The sequence below is a fragment of the Mobula birostris genome, chromosome 8 (assembly GCF_030028105.1).
Source record: "Mobula birostris isolate sMobBir1 chromosome 8, sMobBir1.hap1, whole genome shotgun sequence".
NCBI lineage: Eukaryota > Metazoa > Chordata > Chondrichthyes > Myliobatiformes > Myliobatidae > Mobula > Mobula birostris.
Window position 1 is genome coordinate 22,729,336 of NC_092377.1, and position 23,735 is coordinate 22,753,070.

Genomic DNA, 23,735 nt, shown 5'->3' on the forward strand with positions numbered 1-23,735 from the left:
CTGCTGCATTCACCAGCATTTTTTTGTGTGTGTTGCTTGAATATAAAGCAGGAACATGCTTATATTTCAGATAATCCCCACATGACACCTTCAGGTCATAAAATCACCACTAGAGTATATATGATCTTTCATCCTGACAATGACGGAGAAAGAAGTGGAAGAAATTTCCTGATAAGCCAGCAATCCTGAATATTATCCATGTTCTTCTCATACCCAGCTGAATTTTCAGTACACTTATTCATGTTGAACTGTATGACACGTATGGATAATATGTTAATTATAAACAGATGTTTCAATGTTTCTTGGAAACGAAGAAACACTAGAAGTTCTGTTTATGATTAACATTGCTGCTCTAAGTTTTATGCACACTAGTTACTTCAGTTTGAAAAAGATTCATCACCCTTAATGGAAGACCACCAGCAAGTAGCACAGACCCTCTCCTCACAAAAGCACCAATGCAGAAAGTCAGAGCTAGGCAGTAAAGGAACAGCATAAAGGAAATATAATCCAGCATTTTGTTCAGTTTTCCTTGGTCCTCGTGGCACCGTTTCATTCCCTAGTCCTGAGCCAGTTCCTCCAAACACAATCCAATACTCCTGGCAGCCTTCTCTTTCAAGCACTTCAGCAAATCTCTTTCACCACCCACAGAGCAGACAATTCAAAATACTTTTTGACATCATTTTACGGACAACACTCAATGAAATCTCTTAAGCAGGAATGAATATCACCTGCTTTCAATTATCTGAATATGAATCCTTGTTAAAAAGTTGTGTATCGCCAGCTCCATCTTGGTCACGTTCTCTGTATTTATTATCTATTAATTTATTATTATGCTTTTCTTTCTGTGGCTGAACAATTTGTCTTTTGCACAGCAGTTTGTGTGAAGTTTTTTTCACTGATTCTATTGTGGTTCTTTGTATTTATTGGGAATGCCTGCAAGAAATGGATTCAGAATCAGGTTTATCATCACTGGCATGTGTCGTGGAATTTGTTAACTTAGCAGCAGCAGTTCAATGCAACACATAATATAGAAGGAAAAATAAATAAATCAATTACATATATATTAAACAGATTAAAAAATAGTGCAAACAGGAGTAATATACTGTTTATATTTTTAAAAAGTGAGGTAGGGTTCATCAGTTCAATGTCCATTTAGGAATCGGATGGCAGAGGGGAGGAAGCTGTTCCTGAATCACTGAGTGGGTGCCTTCAGACTTTTGTACCTCTTTCCTGACAGTAATAATAAGAAAAGGGCATGTTCTTGCTGCAGAGGGTACTTATTAATGGACACCGCCTTTCTGAGGCACCACTCCTTGAAGATGTCTTCGATACTACAGAGGCTAGTACCCAAGATGGACCTGACAAATTTTACAGCTTTCTGTTGCTTCTTTCAGTCCTGTGCAGTAGCCACCCCAACCCACCCTGACACCAGAAAATGAATCAGCCTGTCAGAATGCTCCCCACAGTACATTTGTAGAAGTTTGAGTGTTTTAGTTGACAAACTGTAACGTAACTGGCACCAATGAATATCAATCGAGACAGGTTATATAAAAACAACCAAACATTTATTAAACACGGATAAACGATAAGGCGGGAAAAAACACAAAAACTTTAACCGGAAGTTAACAGATATGCAGCCGTTCACCAAATCGCCACTCGGCTCTGGTTCTTAAAGCGTTAAAGGCGAAAACAGTTCTTAAAGCGATACAGTCAGATATAGTTCTTAAAGCGATAACTTGGAAAGTCCAACAGATTTACACGTTCAATTGGGAGAGACTTCTCTGGAGAAGGATTTCTTCACAGACACAACTTTCCTGCTGGTTCTGTCCACAGGATTCACGATGCCAAAAATAAACAGTTTAAATCAACGGACCTTAAATTCCTTTAGAGAGAGAGAGCACCTTTTTGCATGAACTCCTTGCTCTTTTTGGCAAGATGCAGGTCGTACTCCTCCAACGAAGACTCAATAAGGTCAATCTTTTATTAAACTGCCAAACGATGCCAACTTCTCTCGATTCTTCAATTCTGTACTTCGATAAATTCTTCACTCTCCTTTCTACTGCTGGAATTGGGTAAATCAACATATCTACCAAAAATTTCCAGTCCAATAATATGGTATTTTTCTATAGAACGCAATACTCCGTTTTAAACATGAAACTGCGTCACAAAAACAAACACGCAACAGAAACGGAGACACAACACATTCTACCTGGAAATCTACAAACTAAAAAAAAACCCACTGCGTCACCTGAGTCATGGGTCACATGTCATCACATGACCTCACATTGGCGGGAAAATCACATCAGGTGACCTCCAAAAGACCATTACATCATTCTCACAAAAAAAACACAGATCTCCTTGAGCATGTAACACAAACCAAATCTCCTCAAATTCCTAATGAACTATAGCTGCTATCTTGCCTTCTGTGTTTCTGCATTGATATGTTGGGACCAGGTTAGATCCTCAGGGATCTTGACACTCAGGAATTTGAAACTGCTCACTCTCTCCACTTCTAATTGCTCTATGAGGTTCCCTCTCATCTTCACTGAGACTCACCAACAATGGTTGCATCATCAGCAATTTTATAGATGGCATTTGATCTATACTAAGCACACGGTCATGGGTATAGAGGGAGTAGAGCAGTGGGCTAAGCACACACCCCTGAGGTGCAACAATGTTGATCATCAGCGTGGAGGAAATATTACCAATTCGCACAGATTGCGGTCTTCCAGCTAGGAAGGCAAGGATCCAAATGCAGAGGTACGGAGGCCCAGATTCTGCAGCTTATCAATAAGGACTGTGGAAATGATGGTGTTAACCGCTGAGCTATAGTCAATGAACAGCATCCTGACATTGGCGTTTGTACCTCAGAGTAGAATATGGTAACAGATACTTATTTTTAGTCTGAACTTTAATTATGCTGCATTTCACTTCATTAAAAGGTGCAGGGATGAGTCCAACAAGTAATTTATTTAGTGAGGTCACACTCAAAAGTAAAAACTATATTGAAGTGACTATTCTCACAGGATGCTGCAGCATCATTTGGCTTCAGTCATGATGCAATACAAGGTGATTTATTATCACAAAATAATAAGGTATCTACTGTTTTGCGAAGCCCTAAAGGGTTAAACATCTAATGGTTTGCTTTATGCGTGGCCACAGTTTGCAGATAAGAAACCACAGCAGCCAAGTTATACAGATCCCACCAAGCACAAATGAACTCTGACCTGCTAAACCGCATCCGATAGCGTTGATGAAGGGAAACTTGTTAGATGAGAAACAAGAGAAGCCCTCTTTAACTGAAACATCCCACGGGAAAAGCAGAATAAAGCCCTTCGTGTAACATCTCATCTGACTGGAACCACAGAGGGAATACTGAAGGATAAGTACTGATGAGAAAACTGATGTAATCAAGGAAGGAGTACAGCAAGACATCTGGGGGTGAAATGAAAGCTGGCGGCCATCTTCATTCAGCCAACTAGCACTTGAGAGAAAAGCAGAGATTTCCAAAAGGCATCAAATAATGTCCCTGATGCAAGGCTAGAAATTGAGATTAGTGAGGATTTATGGATTAACAGTTCAAAAATAAAACTACAAAACAAAGGGGTAAGCAAAATCTCAGGACAATATCCAGTTGGGACCACTTATTTCTAATTAAGGCTAATAACATAGACTCAGAAACATAATCAAAACTGCAGATGAAATCAACAGCTGTCTGGAATGAAACTAGAACAGAGAGAGGCCACCCAGAATTTACAAGAAACGCCAAATAAATCATGTTAGTGGGGCATATACTGGGATATTAATTTTAATGCAGACATTTATCATGCATTGTATACATTAACGAGGAGTAGCCAACATAAATACTAACTGGATAGTGGTCAAATTCTCACTTTAAAAGATTTAAGAGATAATTTTAACTGACTGAGCAGACAGTTCATAACTTCCATCACCGATGTAAATAGGAATTTTGATTTAAGTGTTATGAGAGGCATAGTGTCATTCAGCCTTCAATCCAGCATGTCCATGTCAGCAGTCAATTATTACCTACATTCATGCACTTAACACCACTTTCTCCCCAATATTAGATGCGTTGGTACTCAATCTAGACACTTCCTAAATGTTGAGAATGGGTGGCGAGGTAGTGTCTCTACCCAAGGATGTCCAAGGCACTCCTTCACTCCGCTAGCCTGTAGGTCACTCTTGAGCAAGGTGCAGTGGCTGCTTCGACCTGCACCCCACTCTCCCCTGCCTCCCCCCAAATCAGGGTCACGTGAAACCATGAGAGCAGGTGGTTAGATCCTGGTATTGCGACCACTGACGCCAGGCAATCACTGAAGAGTACTGATGATGACTGGGATCACCCGTATTATAAAGACACTGTCCAGAAGAATGCAATGGCAAGCCACTTCCGTAGAAGAATTTCCCAAGAACAGTTACGGTCATGGAAAGACCACGATTGCCCATGTCATATTACATGGCGTGCAATGATAATGATGATGCTCCTCCATCACCCACCCAGTGAAGATGTTCCAGATCCCATCACCATCTAGATGGAAATAAAAATCTTCCTTTGGAACTCCCCTAAACCACTTACTCTTTATCCTAAATTATACTCTCCAGTTTTAGATAGCTTTGTTTAAGGGAATTATCTACCCTATCTAAGCCCTTCCTAACTTTGTCCATCTCTACAGGTTGGCCCCTCAGCCTACTCTGTATTCATGTGAACTAAAATGTGATTTGCTAACAGCTGCAAAATATCCCTAGGGTTTTCAGGAAACCCTAGAAACCGAGTGAAACACCTCAAAACTATCTTTTGCGAGAACAATGGAGGAAGGAATTTAGGACCCTTGCCAAAAAATTTGAGGGTCAGAAACCAGAAGCTCGTACAAATGATCTGTAATCACCTTGATTATTTGTAATACTTGGAAGGAAGATTCCGCAAAAGACCATTAAAAATGCATTGGATGGAAAAACTTGGCTTTGTCCATTTCACTTTTATTTTGGATTTGCCTTTCCAACAGCTTCAACTCAATTTACATTAAAAGGCCAAACATTTTTTTTGGGGGGGGGGGGGAGGGAACTTTGCTGAGGAATTTCAACCAATTTTACAAAGATTGGATGATTTGGAAAGGGTAAAAAAAAAAATTGCATGGTTATGAGGTGAGAGAGGAGTATAGTGCCAACTGTTACAGTAACTAGCACAAGCAGAGAAGGCCAAAAAATCTGACCTACATCAGATTTGCACCAAAATCATTCAGAGATTCAAGGCTGCCTTTTTACACTTTCAACTTCAGACTACAATATTGTTGCAGGGAGAAGATGGAAACAATGAGTGACACAGTGAGTAGAGGTTGTGATCTCACAGCCCCAGACATAGGCTCAATCCTGACCTCAGTGCAGTCTATACCGAGCTTGCACTTTTCCCATCTGATTTCTGAATGGCTTATGACCCCAAGAATATTACCTCACTACTTCTCTTTGTAGGGTGGCACGCTGGTGTAGTGTTTAGCGTAATGCTGTCACAGCGCTGCCAACCCCAGTTCAATGCCCGCTGCTCTCTATGAAGTGATTGTACATTCTCCCCATGACCGCGTGGGGTTCCTCGATGAGTGCTTCGGTTTCTTCACTCTTTCCAAAGCCATACGGGTTAGGGTTAGTCAGTTGTAGGTGCCAGAAGCATGGCGACACTTGCAGGCTGCCCCCAGCACATCCTCAGACTGTGTTGGTCATTGATGCAAACAACGCATTTTCCTGTACGTTTCGACCTTCAAGTGACAAGTAAAGCTAATCTTTCTCTTAAGCACCAAAACTGAAGGTTCAAATTCTAAAGTCCGACACTACTATTTGAGAAGACACCCAGGAATTTAAAGTTACTGACCCTCTCCATCTCTGATCCTTCAATGATGACTGGCTCATGGATCTCTGGTTTCCCTCTCCACAATCAGTTCCTCGGCCTCAATGACATTTGAGTGAGAGGTTGTTGTAATTACACCACTCAGCCAAGGTTTCAATCTCCCTCCTGTATACTGATTCATCCCCACTTTTGATACAGCCCACAACAGTGGTGTCATCAGCAAACTTGTTTATGGTGTTGGAGCTGTACTTAGCGACACAGTCGCAGGTGTAAAGTGAGTAGAGCAAGGGCCTAAGCACACAGCCCTGTGGTGCTCCTGTGCTGATGTAGATTGTGGAGGAGATATTTTTGCCAATCCAAACTGACTGGGGTCTACAAGTAAGGAAATCCAGGATCCAACTGCACAAGGGAATATTGAGGCCAGGTCTTCGACTTTACTGATTAGTTTTAAGGAGACGATGACATTAAATGCTGAGCTATAATCCATAAAGTGCATCGTGATGTATGCACCTTCGCTGCCCAGGTGTAGGTGTGCCCAGGGTTGTGCGAAGAGCCAATGAGATGGCATCTGCTGTAGACCTGTTGCTTTGGTAGACAAAGTGAAACAAATCCAAGTCATCACTCAGACAGGAGCTGATATGTTTCAACACCAGATGCAAGTGCCACTGGGCGATAGTCATTGAGGCTGGTTACCAAAGGAAGTAGAGGTGCTGCTGTGCTTTCTTCATAACTGCACTTGCATGCTGAGTTCAGGACAGGTCCTCTGAAATGATAACACTGAGGAATTTAAAGTTGCTAACCCTCTCAACACTGGTGCCTGATGAGGACTGGCTTCATGGACCTCTGGTTTCCTCCTCCTGAAGTCAATAATCAGCTCCTTGGTCGTGCTGACATTGAGTTACAGGTTGTTAATGATATCACTCAACCAGATTTTCAGTCACCCTCCTGTATACTGATTCTCACCACTCTTGATTTGGCCTTTAACAGCAGTGTGGTCAGCAAACATGAATATGGCAATGGAGCTGTGCTTAGCTGAACAGTCATAAGTGTAACGTGAGCAGAGCAGGGGACAAAGCATACAGTCTTGTGGTGCAGCAGTGCTGACGGAGATCGTGGAAGAGATGTTGTTGCCAATCTAATCTTACTGGGGTAAACAAGTGAGGATATTCAGGATCCAACTCCACAGGAAGTATTGAAGCCGAGATCTTGGTGCTTATTGATTAGTTTTGAGGGGATGATTGTATTGCATGCCCAGCTGCAGTCCATTTAAAACATCCAGATGTATGCATCTTTGCTCTCCAGATGTTTCAGGGTTGAGCAAAGAGCCAATGAGATGGCATCTGCTGTGGACCTGTTGCTCTAGTAGGCTAACTGAAGTGGGTCCAAGTCATTTCTACCACCACTGAAAACGTATTCACTCATTTATGATGTGCAAAATCTCTCACATTTTCTCATTACATATGAATCATTTCTGACAGATTTAACAATGTAAATCAAAAAGATATACAAATCTTTTTGTTCACCAACAATAAATAAATAAAGGCATCCATTAGTCTTGCGAGATCATGGATCTGCGCCTGGAATGTTTTCACTCTCCAGGGCGCAGGCCTGGGCAAGGTTGTATGAAAGACCAGCAGTTGCCCATGCTGCAAGTCTCCGCTCTCCACAACACTGACGTTGTCCAAGGGAAGGGCATTAGGACCCATACAGCTTGGCACCAGTGTCGTCGCAGAGCACTGTGTGGTTATGTGCCTTGCTCAAAGGCACAACACGCTGCCTTGGCTGGGGCTCGAACTCATGACCTTCAGATCGCTAGTCGAATGCCTTAACCACTTGCCCGCACGCCAACAGTATAAGTATTGATATCAAACTGGTATCTAAAATAAAGGAACAGCATTACCAACAGTCGGGGGGGTGTGTGTGTGTGTGTGTGTGTGTGTGTTTGTTTTAAAACCCCTTTCTGGAGAAGATCAGGGTTAAAACAAATATTGAATTCCTGGAAGTACCAAGTCTTCTACGACGGTAAATTTTGTGCTCAGCCCAATTACTGAGAAAAGGACATAAAGGCCCACAGTTTGAGCAGACAAGCATATTACTACAAAAGAGAAATCACTCACAATGGAGCTGTTTTAAAGATCAGCCATGATTTTCAGCAAAGAGACTCTTTCCACTCCTTTAACTCTCGATCTGCCTGCTAATAACATTGAATTGCAACTTCTGTCAGTCAAAGTGCTAATCAGTTATTATCACAATTATGTCTGAGCAGTTGGACTTGCACAGCTTAATGCTTTTTTCTTTGTTAACTTCAACAAAACAAAACCCACATCTGAATCTATCCATACAACATAATTCCCCTACTCCTTTGAGGACAAAATTTGGAATGTATGACATTCCAAATGCAATCCTTTATTTCCTAACAGTGAATATCATCTACTTTCCACAGTACATCTTTGAGCCATATTCCAGTCAAAATTATGTTTAATTACACAATTTAAGAACAGTGATTCTTCCTAACTGAACCACTATCTGGCCAAGCCTGGGCTCTGTGCATGCTACAGAACTGATATCAGTAAGTACGAAACTATGTAACTAAAGTCTCGTCCATCATTTTAATGACATTTTATTAGATTGCATATCCCGTCTGTATCCAACACAGAATAAATTTTATGTTAAAGCCAATATTATCATTACACAAATCATTAATATCATTTATTTTCCAGTGCACATCAGACAGGGCAGTAGACTGGAAACAACACAAGCAAAATTTTAGTACAAGTTAGAATTTTTTTTTTGCTGAACTGAGTTATCTGCTTGCCATCCATAATATTCAATGTTCTGTAAGGGATTAAAAATGAGGAAGCTTTGCAGACATGTGGGCAGACATAATGACCAACAGCTAAAAAGCGATTTGTTGACAATTATCGCCTGTGGTCAACTGCCGATTGAACTCACCGAAGTACAACAGTGGTCAGTGCACACTAACAGGAAATAGTACCTCAGATACAGAACTGATGAAATTCAGATCTTTCATCATGCCTGTTCTGCATCATAAGAATCTGAACGCACAAGTGACAAGTGCAAAGGAGTGACCCGAAACTGAAAAGCTACATTTACCAATCAAAACTGCATAAGTACAGAAACATCTGATGTAAAAAATATATTCCCACTAAATCCAGAGCGGAAGCAGATTAATAAAGAGCGCTGGGAGGTGCTTACAAAAGGAAATCAAGCAGACAAAGATGGGTTGCAAGAAATCATTGGCAGGTACTGTACTGTATATCCAAAGGAGTTCCGCAAGAATACAGGTGAATTCCAGGTTACAGAAATTTGCGCTGACAGAATTCACAAATTATTACACAAACATTTTGAGATTTGGAAGAAAATTCAGAACTTGTTTACAGAAAATAAGTGAATAAATCAATCAACAAATTATTTTTTCAGCCTGTTTCACACAACCATTGTGTGGACATTTAGAAGTTGCACGCATCACAGTGATATAACACTGTTGATGATATGTCACATCTCTCATGAGACACAAACTCATGTTTCATCAACATTCAGGGAATTTTCCAATATTGTAGATAGTTATCATTCGCACTATAGGTTGATTTACCCCTTATCCAAAATGCTTGGGACTGGAAGTCATTTGGATTTTTTTTTGGACCTTGGAATAAATTATGAAATAGTTTGGGATCACCATCATTTCCAACTCTGAATTTACATGCTACTGGAAAGCAGTTTCCTCTTACACTTGTTCATTGCACATGTACTGAACAGTAAAAATTATTACATACCATTAATATAATATATGTGCAGGGTAAGAAAAGCAACACAGTTCTTGTGGAATTTTCCATCTGTGACATCATATCAGCAATCAAAAAAGATCAGATTTTGAAGGATTTTGGATAAGAGGCACTCAAGCTGTATTAACACTTCAGGGAAGAGTTAATATCTTCTGATATTATCCTTGGGAATACTCACGTGCCCTGTGATGGATTAAAGAACCAGCAGAAATAGGAAAGAGCTAGAGTTTGGTATTGGTATTAACACAAGCTATTTTATTAGTAACTACATAATACTGTCATATATAACCAGATACATCAAACAAGTTAGCAGTGTTACATGTATATATGTGTGCAAATATAACTCCCAAACTATTGAGTCTGGGGGAAACAAGGCTTAGAGTCTTGAGATGGTAAAGTATGAAAGTTCAGTTCATCCACAGAATAGGAGATGAGAGAGAGATATTTGTAATCCAGGGTAAATGTCGAGAGAAGACAATTACGTCGATATTCCACAACAGCAATACAAAATAACAATAGTAGTAGGTTTTATCTCCGAAGTTGTTCCACTCCACACATGAAATATCACCGACAGTGACCTTCAGTGAATATCCTTGCAACACAAGTGGTACCACACCCAAATTCAGCTACAGGTCATTCCAAAGTGGTGGCCACAGGATACTCCAACAGAATCCACATATAGATTATCACCAACAGTACCTTATCACGAAGTGGACCCTCTTCAAGGGAACCAACCCCGAACACACAACATGATAGCCACTTACCCAGTTGCACGATACACGAAATAACTCCAACAATGATTTGCCACAGAGGTGTCTTTCTTCAGTGAACTACCACACCCAAACAAGGGTAACACACAAGTGGTATTCACAAAGGTACTCCCCTCACCAGAGAACCCACTCTTGTGGATTAACTACGTGACAGTCACACCTTCGTATTCAAATGAAACTCAAACTCACCCTTACAGGCTTAGAGAGAGAGAGAGTCCAAACAGTGATCCCTTGTCACTAGGTTTCTTCTGTTTCAAACCTTCCTCTTCCCTCTTCTCTTCCTTTAAAGTCACCGAATGTGACCACAACAAAGGGGCCATTTTCTGTGATGAAGTTATCAACCCAACCGAGGGTTGGACACACGGATAACTTCCCACCAGTCACACCTTTCCCCCACAGCGAGAGCCACTGATCGATCCTCTGAAAACCCACCTTTCTGTGGGCACAACAAAGCTCATCCAGTGTCCAAAACCATGTGTCTGTGTGTCTATCAGATGACCTTCTATTTATCTCACCATGTTGAACAGCAGCTGTCCATCAAGTAGCTCCTCCTTTCTCTCTCTGTATGAACTTAGAAGCTGCCAGTGTCCTTGCAGAAGTGTAAACATGCTGCACAGAAACCATAACACCATCTCCAAGCAATCTTCGCCTCTCTCTCCTTTAAAAGCACAGTTCATAGGGATAATTCAGGACCCCGTCACAGAATAAACATTACTCTTAAATACACTGTTTAGCATTAATTCAAAAAACACATCACCATCTGCTCACCAGCAGATTAACTTCCTTCATCAGCAATCCTCAGAACTCCAATCAAGTCTCAATGAAGAACACACTTGATCTTGATGTGCCTTCCATCAGTACACAATAACTGAAACTGTGTGGAAGTTCTAGGTATTTTAAGTCATTTGAAGATCACAGCTTCAGCAGATGCCATTACTGATTGATAATTAATGCACATTGTTAAAGGTAAGTTTGCATCTACAAGACAAATTAAACATGCTTTCTCAAAAGGGAGATCCTTGCAGAAATTTCACCCAAAAGTACAAGAGCTCATGTTGGATTACAGAGCAAACCTTATGTGGATGGGTTGAGCAAGCTACAGTTTTTCTCTTTGGAATGGAGGAAAGGAGGTAGACAAGCTGATAAGAACATAGATCAGAGAGAGAGCACAGATCTTTTCCCCCAAGGGCGGTAATGACTAATATGAGAGAGCATAACCTCCATGTGAGTGGAGGAAAGTATAGGGAGGTGTCAGAAGCAAATTATGTGTTTTTTTAATGGTGAGTGCATGGAAAGCCATGCCAGAAGTGGTGGGAGTGATAAATTAGGGAAATTTGGGAGACACTTTTTCATTCTTATTATGGATTGCTGCAGCAGAACAACACATTTCACAATATATGCCAGGAATATTAAACACGAATCTGAAAAATGGAGGGCTATGTGGGAGAGAAAGATTGATCTCAGAGTAGTTTAAAGGGTCAGCTCATCATTGGCTAAAAGGTCTGTAACGTTCTATGTTGTATGGGCAATGCGTGAGCATGGACTGAAAACTGATTTCTGAATTCTGGGAGTCAGGATAAGTAGGCCTTTCTGAGGTCGAAAGCATGCAAGTACTGGAGTGCCTCAGGGATCAGTCCTTGGCCTTCAATTATTCACTTTTTTGGAAGGAGGGAGAAGAATGCAACTTTCTCCAAGCTAAATGGGAGGATGTGTTATGATGAAAATAATTGGACGACAGAAGTACAGATTAGTTGAGTGAATGGATAAAAAAAAATTGAAAATGGAGTTTAGTGCAGCAAGAAACAAGGTCATGTGGTTTAAGGAGAAATTAAAAGGCAGATTGTTGTCCAAATGGAAAAAGAATGCAAATGAGTGGAATAGAGAAATTTAGATGCTTTTGTGCACAAATCACAAAATGTTAGTGGACTGTTGCAGCTGGCTCAGAAAGCAAAGGCATATTGATTTTTACTTTAAGGGGACTGAAGTTTTCAAGTAGTCAGGAACTGTTGTACTTGCACAAGGCACACCTAGAGTCAGTGGCATAGTTTTGATCCACTCTTTTAAAGAAGTATGTATAAGCATTGGAAACAATCACTTGGCTAATTATTGAGATGAAAAGGCTCTCCCATCACAAATAGCTAAATGCAGTAGATATGCATTCTTTGAAGTTTAGAAGACCAGAGGCCATCTTTTTTCATGTTAGATCCCCATGGAGCACAACAAATTGGCTGTTGAAAATGCTTCCACCAGAGGGGGTGCGGGTTCACTAATATGGGTAAATAATTACAAGTGGACAGTCTATCAAACAGCAATGCATAGGGAGCTCTCATACAGAAAGTCAAATTGTCAGAATTTGACTTCTACCCCAGGAGGTTGTGAAGCAGAGATGAATGCAGGCTTTCACTGTAGAAGTAGGTGTGCTGTTGATGGATCAGGGAATGAGGGCTATGGGGAGCTGCACACAAGATACTACGTCTCTGGCAGATCAGCTCTGATCATATTTAACAGAGAGGCAGGCTTGGGAAGCTCGGCTGCCTATTCCTGGCCCTATTTTCTTATGATCTTTTGTTTAAGGTACCTTGAAGGCTGAATTACAAATTGCTGTAATAAATTCACACAATTCCTCTCTCCAACTTGGATTGGAAATCACATGTTAAACCTCATTTTTAAACAGCTATTATAATATAACAAATACAGCTATTATTGAAGCACCTATGTTAAGCTTAACAACTTGCATTACAGCAAGAAACTTTCACAGAAGTGCAAATAAACTCTTCTCGGGCTTCCAGCTAAGTAAGGGTATCGATTTTAACTGATATTTTGATGACAAACTCTCCCTTCTTTATCAGGGATGATGCCTGGCAATGTCTAGTCTGGTGTTGGATGTCCCTCCTGATTGGATAGTACTCATCCAATCAGGTTTCTGCTGTCCCATTCCAGATCTTACTTCAAGCAAGATCTTCATCTTTGTTAAAACTCTTTTCCTCAAGTTTTATTTCAATGGCTTCCTTTACCAGGTGGCCCCCAAAAGCCATGGGTAGGGCATAGTATTTTTGAACTGAAGTCAATCCTATGGCCATTGCAAATGCAATGTTCTGTTACTGCCAATTGCTCTGGGTAACCCAAATGGATATACCTTCTGTGCTCCTAGCTGCAGGTTTCCACCATGTGTTCCATCTGGCTGATATACACTGTTCCACATTCACAGGACATCCTGTAAAAGCTAGCCATGGTGAGTCCAGGTCATCTTTGACTCACGTAAGCTATGATCTGAGCTTCCTTACTGCTTTGTGGATGGTATTAATCCTGTATTTCTTGAAGATCCTGGTGATCTTTCCAGAAACCATGGAAATGCAGGGAAGACAGGTGGTAGCGACAGGTTCCTCCTCTTTGATAGGTTTCCTGGTTTTTCTGTTGAGCCTTTTAAGGGCCCGGTTGATTTCTTTCACCTTGTAGCTGTTCTGTAAGAACTACTGTGCCATGCCAATGGCTTTTGCAACTGCCTGGTGAAGGAAGCCTTTGAAATAAAACTAGAGGAAAGGGATTTTAACAAAGACAAAGGTCTCACTCCAAGTAAGAACTGGAATTCAATTGTAAACAAGGTGGGACCACAGAAACCTGATTGGATGAGGACTATCCAATCAGGAGGAATGGACAACAGGGTTATAAATACCACTGGACTAGACATGCCCAAGCATCATTCCTGATGAAGATGGCAGAGTTTGTCATCGAAAGCGTTAAAATCGATACCTGTACCTGGCTGGAAGCCCAAGAAGAGCTTATTCACCATATACACCGGGAAAGCGCGAGATCCTTTTTCAGAAAAGTAACTACTTTTATAATGGAAATGTGCAACACTTATTCATAACTTGTTTTGAAACTTTATGTAAGATTGCAAATGCTCAATGGCCCTCCACATAAGGAGCATATCTGACTACAAAAATATCTATAATGAAGACTATGAAAAAGGAAACTTTTCAAATAACATTCCAAATACCAGAAGAGTTCCCTCAGTGCTGCGATCCAAGGAGAGAATCCGTTATTAAAGTACCTTGAGACAAGGGTAATGTTAACATGCACAACAGCTGTCAGGTTTTAAAACATTATATACAAGTACAAGAGAAAGGTAAATCCACATCTTTTAAGTCCATAACTAATGAGCAAATCGTAAGCTAATGAGACCACTTACCAGAAAGAACAACCTCAATCAAGTCCCCTTCATGAATTTCTTCTGCTGATATCAGCCTCTGTAAGATGTTCTCAGAATTGAGGTCGTGGCGGAAGAGTAAGATCTTGTCATACATTCCAAAAAAGCCACATTCTGGGAACTACAATAAAAACATATTAAATAAGAATTACAAATGCTAAATTCCAGAGATTTAACAACTTATCTTCACTACAACTCAACACTTAAAATGCAGTATTTTCTCCAAAAGAATCCAAACATGACGAATAACCTCATTTTTACTGTTCCAATCAACTTTTAAAAATTTGTTAGTTTGTATTTTTAAAAATTACAGATACTTGTCAATATCATTACACTTACACAGATATCTATTAATATCATAATACAAGGTAAACACTAGGCTTTCCATTAAATCTTTCCAATGTAATTATGCTTTTTCCACAAATTACAGTCCAGTTCTAAGTGATCACAAAACCATGTGCAACAGATCCTTAACTTTGCACCAAATGAAAAATAAACAAATAGTCCTCTTTACCACCAGCAACCTGTTATTAAGAAGAAAATGACTGGATATTTTACTTTATTAATGGCATAGAATTAGGAAAAGTAATGATGCCTCACTCTCAGTTAAATTTGAAAATATTGAGCTCATGAATGCATTATTTCTGCATGTTCACATGCTAAACACATGTTTTTATAAAATGTACTTATAGAAGAGCACAAGACAAATAAAAAACAGCTCTGTCCTGGCAAATCCTACCTTAGCCTCAGTTCTTTTCAAACCAACTCCTAAAATTCTGGATCTTGTTCTTGAACATGCTTAATGATTTTTCCTTTTCAGTGAATATTCTGAATCATCTCAAGAGAAACCAGTGTTGAGCAAAACTGTAATGAGGGGATCTGGACCCAGCACGTACTGGCAAGAATTTAAACCAACTTCTGGAGTTGGAAGGCAACAGAAGGATTTAGAGAGAGATTTCCACTGCACAGAAGAGATGACCAAGAGCTCTTTTCTTAAGTGAGGTGGTGGTGAAGCAGGGAATCCAGAATTGGATCAGTGATTTGATATCAGGATCAGATATTGGAGTTTCTGCAGTGGTTTGCAGAGTAAGGCTGGAACGAGGCCACCTTGACACAAACATTTCAAACTCAAGGCAGTGGGGATGGAATCAACAGGAGGTGGAGAAGGTACAACTGGTGAGCAGATGTTTGTGAAGAGTTCAAGTAGTTATGGGAGACGCGACTAAAGGTGCTGAGTGCAAATGAATAAAGGGAAGCAAGGGTTAGAGGTAACTGAGGGCTGCTGAAAGTAGACATGGAGAATGATAGAGATAGAAATGTGTTAAAGTTCAAGTTTATCATCATTGAAACACACACAGCTAAACAAAACACTGTTCCTCGGGACCAAGGTGCAAAACAGTACATGTATCACCCACAGCATATTAAATAATATTATCACACTAATGTAACAGATAATATATTGTAGGTGTACAAATTGACATAGTGTATATACAACAAACAGTTAAATATACAACTGTATAATACTACTGGTGCTGTCATAAATAATGTGTACTGGATCTTCAGAGGTATTACTACCTGGGGTATAGAGTACAGAATGCTGGTTACAGTACTGAACTGAGACCAAAACAGGACATTATGTCAATGCAACCCTCCCACAAGCTTCAACAGCAGCAAGCAACTGAGGAAAGAAAAGAGCTGGAACAGGGTGCTTGAGCATGGAGCTTGCGACAAATCCAAATGCTGCTGTTAAATTGGAAAAAGCTTACAGTTAATGAACAAGACTGGAGCTGGGAAGGAAATGTACAATATCACATTGCATTTGGAAGCTGATACTCTGCCTATAGGAACGCTGCCAAAACATTGTACGTCAATGAAGAATGCCAAGAAACCAATACTGAAACCTTGGTAACACCTTTCTTGCTCATTCTTCTACCTGCATAGTGTAGAATATTAATTGTTAAACACATTTATCTTTACCGAGGCTCTGAACAGCTTTGCACTTCTCCATACACCCCTACTTTTATTTACCTGATATAAATTTCAACATTTTCCAATTTCTCAATTAAGGGAGACCTTCCAACAGTGATCTCACACGGAGCTTCTATATCTGACAAACGCAGTCACAATGACCATCATTAAATAATTACCGCCATCAACCATAATATTTTCTTTTTGGTTTCACATTCAAATTAGATTTACCACTGTATGAAATTAATTCTGCATCTGCTGAAAGGCTGTTGCTGGGAGAAGATTTTTGGAACATTAAACTAATGGCAACTGTACAGAGGGTCCAGTTCCAGCTCCTGACAAGCGCCTTTACGTGGCAAGCAATAAACTTGCTACTTCTTTCAGCCCTGATGTTTAAATTGTTTGTGGAATAAATTAAACACCTTAACTCCTTGAACACTGCAGCAGCATTTGCTGTGCCACGTCCAAGCTCTAAATAGATTGCTTTCACGTAGCACCTCATAAACCAATATAGTTTCCATGTGCTCCACAGCTTATTTTCCCTTGCCTTCTTGTGAAACATCACACGTAACTGAATAAGCAACAAAGAAATTCCTTCATTTCAAAACTGCAACACCTACTAAACCAAAACAAATCCCAGATGCCATGGTCAAGTCCTGGCAATGCAGAGTACAAATGTACAGCAACAAGGAACTGGTTAGAAAGTATATTATTCCCCAAAAGGTAGTGTAACTTATCATAAATGTAGAAACAACGCAAATAAATCCAAAACCACACTTATACTGCTGTTTCATCAACTTCTCAGAACATTCTCAGTTAAGTCCCAAGACTTATTCAGAAAACACCCAATCACATGCAAGGCAGATTGGACATGAAGGCTCCAAAAACATTAAACTCAGCATTTACAATGTTCGACACCGCTTTAATGAAGTTACCGAAATGTTATAAGTTAGTTACTGCCAGGAAACAACTTCTTGTGTCACTAGGTTTCATAAAAGTAGTTTGCAGATGACTTCACAACGCAGAAAGCATCAAGTAGGAGGACAGGGAAAAGGGTGGTTCTCTCTCTCCCCCCGCCCCCCTTTTAAACCTACTAATCATCAGCTTTTTCTCTCCAGTCCTGGCGAAGGGTTTCAGCCCAAAACGTTGACTGTACTCTTTCCCATAGATGCTGCCTGGCTTGCTGAGTTCCTCCAGCATTTTGTGTATATTGCTCTGATTTCCAGCATCAGCAGATTTTCTCTTGTTTGTGGACAGGTAAAAAAACACGGAGAATTTTTACCAAAATGCACACGTTACTTTAACAGAAAAATGGCTTGTTTATGGAAAAGAAGTGATACAGGATAATGCAGCAATCTTTTTTTTCCAGATTTGTGGTAAAAGATTGATTGAGAGCACAAGGGAGCAACTAATCTGCAACTGATACCAAATCGGGAGGTGTAGTGGAGAGAATGGGTGGTGGGATGGAGATACATCTCTGCCAAGGGGGTGCAAGGTGCTCCGTCTCTCTGCTAGTCTGCAGGTCACCCTTCTAGGGCAACTTGCTTCACCCCCAAATCAGGGTCACATGAAACCATGGGAGCAGGTGGTGAATTGTAACGATGAGTGGCCCCAGAAGAAGGCAATGGCAAACCACTTCTGTAGAAAAAGTCGACAAAAATCATGGTCATGGATAGACCATGATCGCCCACGTCAATATGACACAGCACATAATGGTGGTAAGTGGAGAGAAAGACCAATTGAATGGTGCTATTTGTAAATTTGGAGACTGAATGGTGGTTGAAGTGTCAAGCATAGATAAGCAAATTAGAAAGCAGAAGACATACTACAATACAAAATAAAGTGAAATAGTCAATGAAAATGACAGAAGGGCGTAAGGATTTTAGTGGTAAACAGTTTAAACTACTACTGTAACAAGCAGGATTTCCCTGTGGCCAACCATTTAAATTCCAATCCCTATTACCATTCCAACATATCAGTCCATGGCCTCCTCTACTGCCATGATAAGGCCACTCTCAGGTTGGAGGAGCGACACCTCATATTCCACCTGGGTAGCCTCTGACCTGAAGTGACGAAAACTGATTTCTCCAAACTTACGGTAATTTCTCCCCCTCCCCCTTCCATTTCCCACTCTGGCTTCCCTCTTACCTCTTCTCACCTGCCTATTACCTCCAAGTACTCTCTATCTTCTCTTTCTCCCATGATCCATTCTCCTCTCCTATCAGAATCCTCCTTCTTCAGCCCTTCACCCTTTCTACCTATCATCTCCCAGCTTCTCACTTCATCCCCCCCCACCACTCACCTGGATTTACCTATCACCTTGTCACTTGTATTCCTCCCCACCCCCAACGTTTTCGGCCTCCTTCCCCTTTCCTTTCCAGTCCTGAAGGGTCTTGGCCCAAAACACTGAGCTTATTCCTTTCCATAGATGCTGACTGACCTGCTGAGTTCCTCCAGCATTTTGTGTGCGTTGTTTAAGCCACACCACAAAGTCCAGCAACAATGGAAAAAGGACAGCACTGATTTATACTGACGTACTCGCAATTGTGGCATACAAATCAAAATCAACACAGAGTTAGCAGAAGCACCTGCCACATGCTATAAAAATACAGACAGCACATTACAGCCTCCACAAAGCACTAGTAAGGTACCAACAATACCACTTTGTGAACACATCATACAAATACAACCAAATTACTCTACTCCAGTCAGCAAAATAATGGAAGCCATCATCAGTACTAGTGTACCTTGCTCACAACTGGCCAGCTTTGGATTTCACTAAGCCCACTGATCTCTAGAGCTTATCACAGCCACGGTCCAAACATGGATCCAAAATCTGAATCTGAGGCAAGGTGATAATGATTGCCCTTGCCATCAAGTATTTGATCAAGTGGGACAGCAAGCAGCTCCAGTAAAATGGAAGTGAGTGGACATCAAGAAGGCTCCAGTGACAATAATCCTATTTTGCACAAAGGAAGATGACTCTCATTGTTGGAGGTTAATCATCTCAGCCCAAAAGCATCAGTGACCTTTCGTCCACCTTGGATTATTAGACAAAGTTCCATTCCTTTCCCAAGTCATCAAATGGACCAGTCCATGCTGACATGCATTAGAGCACTTAGATGTGAGCAGAGAAGAGCCACACCAACGTCATCTCCAACAGAAGAATCTAACAACCTACCCTTGACATTGAATTAAATTGCCATTGCCAAGTCCTCTCATTGTTAACATCTTGGAGGTCAGAAATAACCATAAAACTAATTGTACCAATCAGAAACACTGTGGTGACAAAAGTATGCCAGCATCTGGATAATCTGCAGCAAGTTATTCATCTTTCAATATCCAAAGGATTTGCTGCCATCTACAAAGCACGTCAGGAGTGTGATAGAGAGATGCTGGAACTGGCAGGGAGTTTCATAAGTGTGACGTGTATACATTGGACACGTGATGCACACTGGCACCAATGACATAGGCAGAAAAGGGGAAGAGGTCCTGTGCACTGAGTGTAGGGAGTTAGGGAAGAGGTTGAAGAACAGGACCTCAAAGATAATAACCCCTAGATTACTCCCAGTACTATACGCTAGTCAGGGTAGGAATAGGCTGATAGTACAGATCAGTTAGTGGCTGAGGAAGTGGTGCTGGGGGCTGTAGTAATCAACGTTCACAAATCATTATGACATGGCGGAGAAAGTTCGACAGCAAAGTGGCCTACTTCTGCTCTGATATCTTATGTGGCCAGGTACGGTGAAAAACACGTCTTGCATGACATTCATATAGTTTATTACAACAGTGCATCATGGCAGAACGAGATAAAACAATAATAAAGTGTTACAGTTACAGAGAAAATATATTTTAGGTAGAAAATAAAGTGCAAAGTCATTACAAGACAGTTTGATGTCAAAAGTCCACCTTGTCATACTATGGAACTGTTCAGTGGGCTTATCGCAGTGGGATAGAAGCTCCATCCTTGAGTCTGGTGACACGTTCTTTTGCATCTTCTACCCAATGGGGTTGGGGGTTGGGGAGAGATGAGAATAACCATGTTGAGCAAGGTCTTTGATTATGTGCTGGCTTCTTAACAGAGGCAGCAGGAAGTGTCCTGTGCCCACTGAGGGGAGGCAAGTTTGCCCGACGTGCTCATCTGTGTCCGCACCTCTACAGATTCACACGCCACATTTCAGGAACAGCTTCTTCCATTCTGCCATCAGATTTCTGAACAGCCCATGAACACTATCTCGCTATTCCTCTTTTGCGATATTTATTTATTTAGAACTTGCAGTAATTTTTATGTCTGTACTGCTGTCACAAAACATGTTTCACAACACACTATGTCAGTGATAATAAACCTGATTCTGAAATTCTGGTGAGTTCCAACACTGCAACTGACAAAGCGTACATACTGAAGCTTCATTAAGCCCGGAGGAAAGCACTGAATATCAAGGCAGTGTAATTGAAAAGTCGATTCTTCAGTCGTTTTTAAAAGCTCCTTTTGGCTTTAAACTGTTGTTGATCCCGCACTCATCCTGGGTTTGAGTCTTTCAACTGAATGTAATGATTGAGAGGATCATGAGATAAGCCAATTGCTTATTACTTTTCTGGTTGATAAGGAATTCAACAATGACACTGCTATTAAATATCAATAAGGGGTATTTAGCTTCCCTTTTATTAAGGAGGGTCATCATTTAGTAGACATACATACATGATGGTGTAAATATTGCCTGACTATTACCAGCCAAGGTCTGCAAACTACCCAGGGCTTCCTATTTGTGCGCACAGATGACTGTTATACATTTGTTGGTACTGCAAGAATAGAAATCCATAGCCTGACAACAATTACCATGGGCATTACAGGAACCATTTACTCACCATGTTGGCTCTTCAAAGAATTCTCTGGGGTTTCAGTTTATCACTTAATGGTAATCAAATCTGGCCCACTAAATAGATTTCCCTCAAGTTGTTTGAATTATTATTCCAGCACTCTTGACTGCCAAACTCCCAGCGGCATTGGTAAAAGCCTCAAATTAAACTCTGCTCGTCAACTTGCAACTCCACCATGGACAGTCCCAGTCTGGATGTTAGAGGAGGGGGGGTTGGGCTTGAGGCTAGCAACCCCATCCCGTAGCAACCAAGAGCGAGAGAAAGACCAATAGAAGCCCCAAGACCTCAAACCCTGGGAGAGGAAGGTTCTTCGAAAACAGGCCACACCTGGGGACAACCTGAAAAAGTGACTCTGGATAGAGGAGTTTGGCAAGCTGCTATCGGCGGCTGATGCCCAAGTACGGTTGATGGCTTAAGTATTCAACTTGCAAATCACAAGCTAGCAATCTGATCGCAAACAAACATCTACAGTGCATAAACTACTGGACTAACAGCCACGGAGGCCTGGACTATTGATCAAGGTGGACAAGCTTGAATTCTACCACCAGATAATGCAGTTAATTGAATATATCTGGAATCAAAAGCTTGTTACGGCCGTGGTAAGCAGGGGTCGCAACCTGTTTTATACTATGGAGTCTTACCATTAACCGAGGGGTCCAGGGTCCAGAGACCCCCATGTTGGAAACCCCTGCTCTAGAGGATTGGTACAAACGTTCATCTGGTTCACCAATATCCTTGAGGGGTGGGAACGTTTACATGCCAGTGAGCAACTCCAGCCCCATGGTTATGGCTTCCCCTCAGCTTCGAGAAATTAAGGATAGATTACAAGCATCAGCAATGCCCATAACATCCAAACCTCATGAGTAAATAAAATATTTATCTCATTACTTCTGAAATGAATCTTTCATAGTGTACATTTAAAACTTGATATAATCAATTTTGCTTTGCGTTCATCAACCACGAGGACCAAACAAGCAAGCTCCAAAGGCTGATGGTCTAATGTCCAAGTTGAAAGCAGCAACTCTGAATTGACTGAAATTAATTTAGTTCTCATCATAGTCATAATTATACTGCACCTCTACAGGCCATTCGGCTCAACTTGTCCCTACCAACCCAAGTGCCTTCCTGAGCTGATCCTACTTCCCTGTGTTGGGCCCTTATCCCTCCAAACCTTTCTTATCTATGTGCCTGCCCAAATGCCTTTTATTTGTTGTCAACAGCCTCTTAAAACCTTGTCCCTCAGGTTACCTTTAAACCTTTCCCCCTTGCACATAAAACCTACGTGGTCTCAGTTTAGACTGACTACACGAGGCAAAAGTGCACGACCATACACCTTATCTACATCCCTCGTTATAGTAAGTACCTCCAATCGGACACCTTTGGCCTTCTTCACCATAAGGAAGAGAGTCCCAGCCTAATCAGCCTCTTATTACTCATCTATCCAGTAGCATGCTTGAAAATCTTTTGCACCCTCTCTTGCTTAGTCATATCCTTTCTAATAGCATTGTCAGTGTCTTGTACAATTGGAACATATCACCCTCACTCTTGTTCTCAATGTCCTGATTGATAAAGGCTAGTGTATCATACACGACCTTCACCATCTTGTCTACCCATGACACCACTTTCAGGAAACTAAGGTTATGTACTTCAGAGGCTTTTTCCCAGGGCTGAAATGGTTGCCACAAGAGGACACAGGTTTAAGGTGCTGGGGAGTAGGTGCAGAGGAGACATCAGAGGTAAGTTTTTTTTACTCAGAGAGTAATGAGTGTGTGGAATGGGCTGCCGGCAACGGTGGTGGAGAAAGATACGATAGGGTCTTTTAAGAGACATTTAGATAGGTACATGGAGCTTAGTAAAATAGAGGCCAATAGGTAAGCCTAGTAATTTCTAAGGTAGGGACATGTTCGGCACAACTTCATAGTCATACTTTATTGATCCCAGGGGAAATTGGTTTTCGTTACAGTTGCACCATAAATAATTAAATAGTAACAAAACCATAGATAGTTAAATAGTAATATGTAAATTATGCCAGGAAATAAGTCCAGGACCAGCCTATTGGCTCAGGGTGTCTGACCCTCCAAGGGAGGAGTTGTAAAGTTTGATGGCCACAGGCAGGGATAACTTCCTATGACGCTCTGTGTTGCATCTCGGTGGAATGAGTCTCTGGCTGAATGTACTCCTGTGCCCACCCAGTACATTATGTAGTGGATGGGAGACACTGTCCAAGATGACATGCAACTTGGACAGCATCC

At 41.1% G+C, this 23,735-nt stretch overlaps 1 protein-coding gene across 1 annotated transcript in view; it reads right to left on the reverse strand.

The window, feature by feature from the left end:
• Positions 1–23,735, reverse strand: part of prkd3 (protein kinase D3) — a 382,928-nt gene that overhangs the window by 187,728 nt on the left and 171,465 nt on the right. The window contains exon 3 of the mRNA XM_072264891.1: positions 14,620–14,758. Coding sequence (XP_072120992.1) covers positions 14,620–14,758 — 139 coding nt within the window. The remainder of the gene's footprint in view (positions 1–14,619; positions 14,759–23,735) is intronic.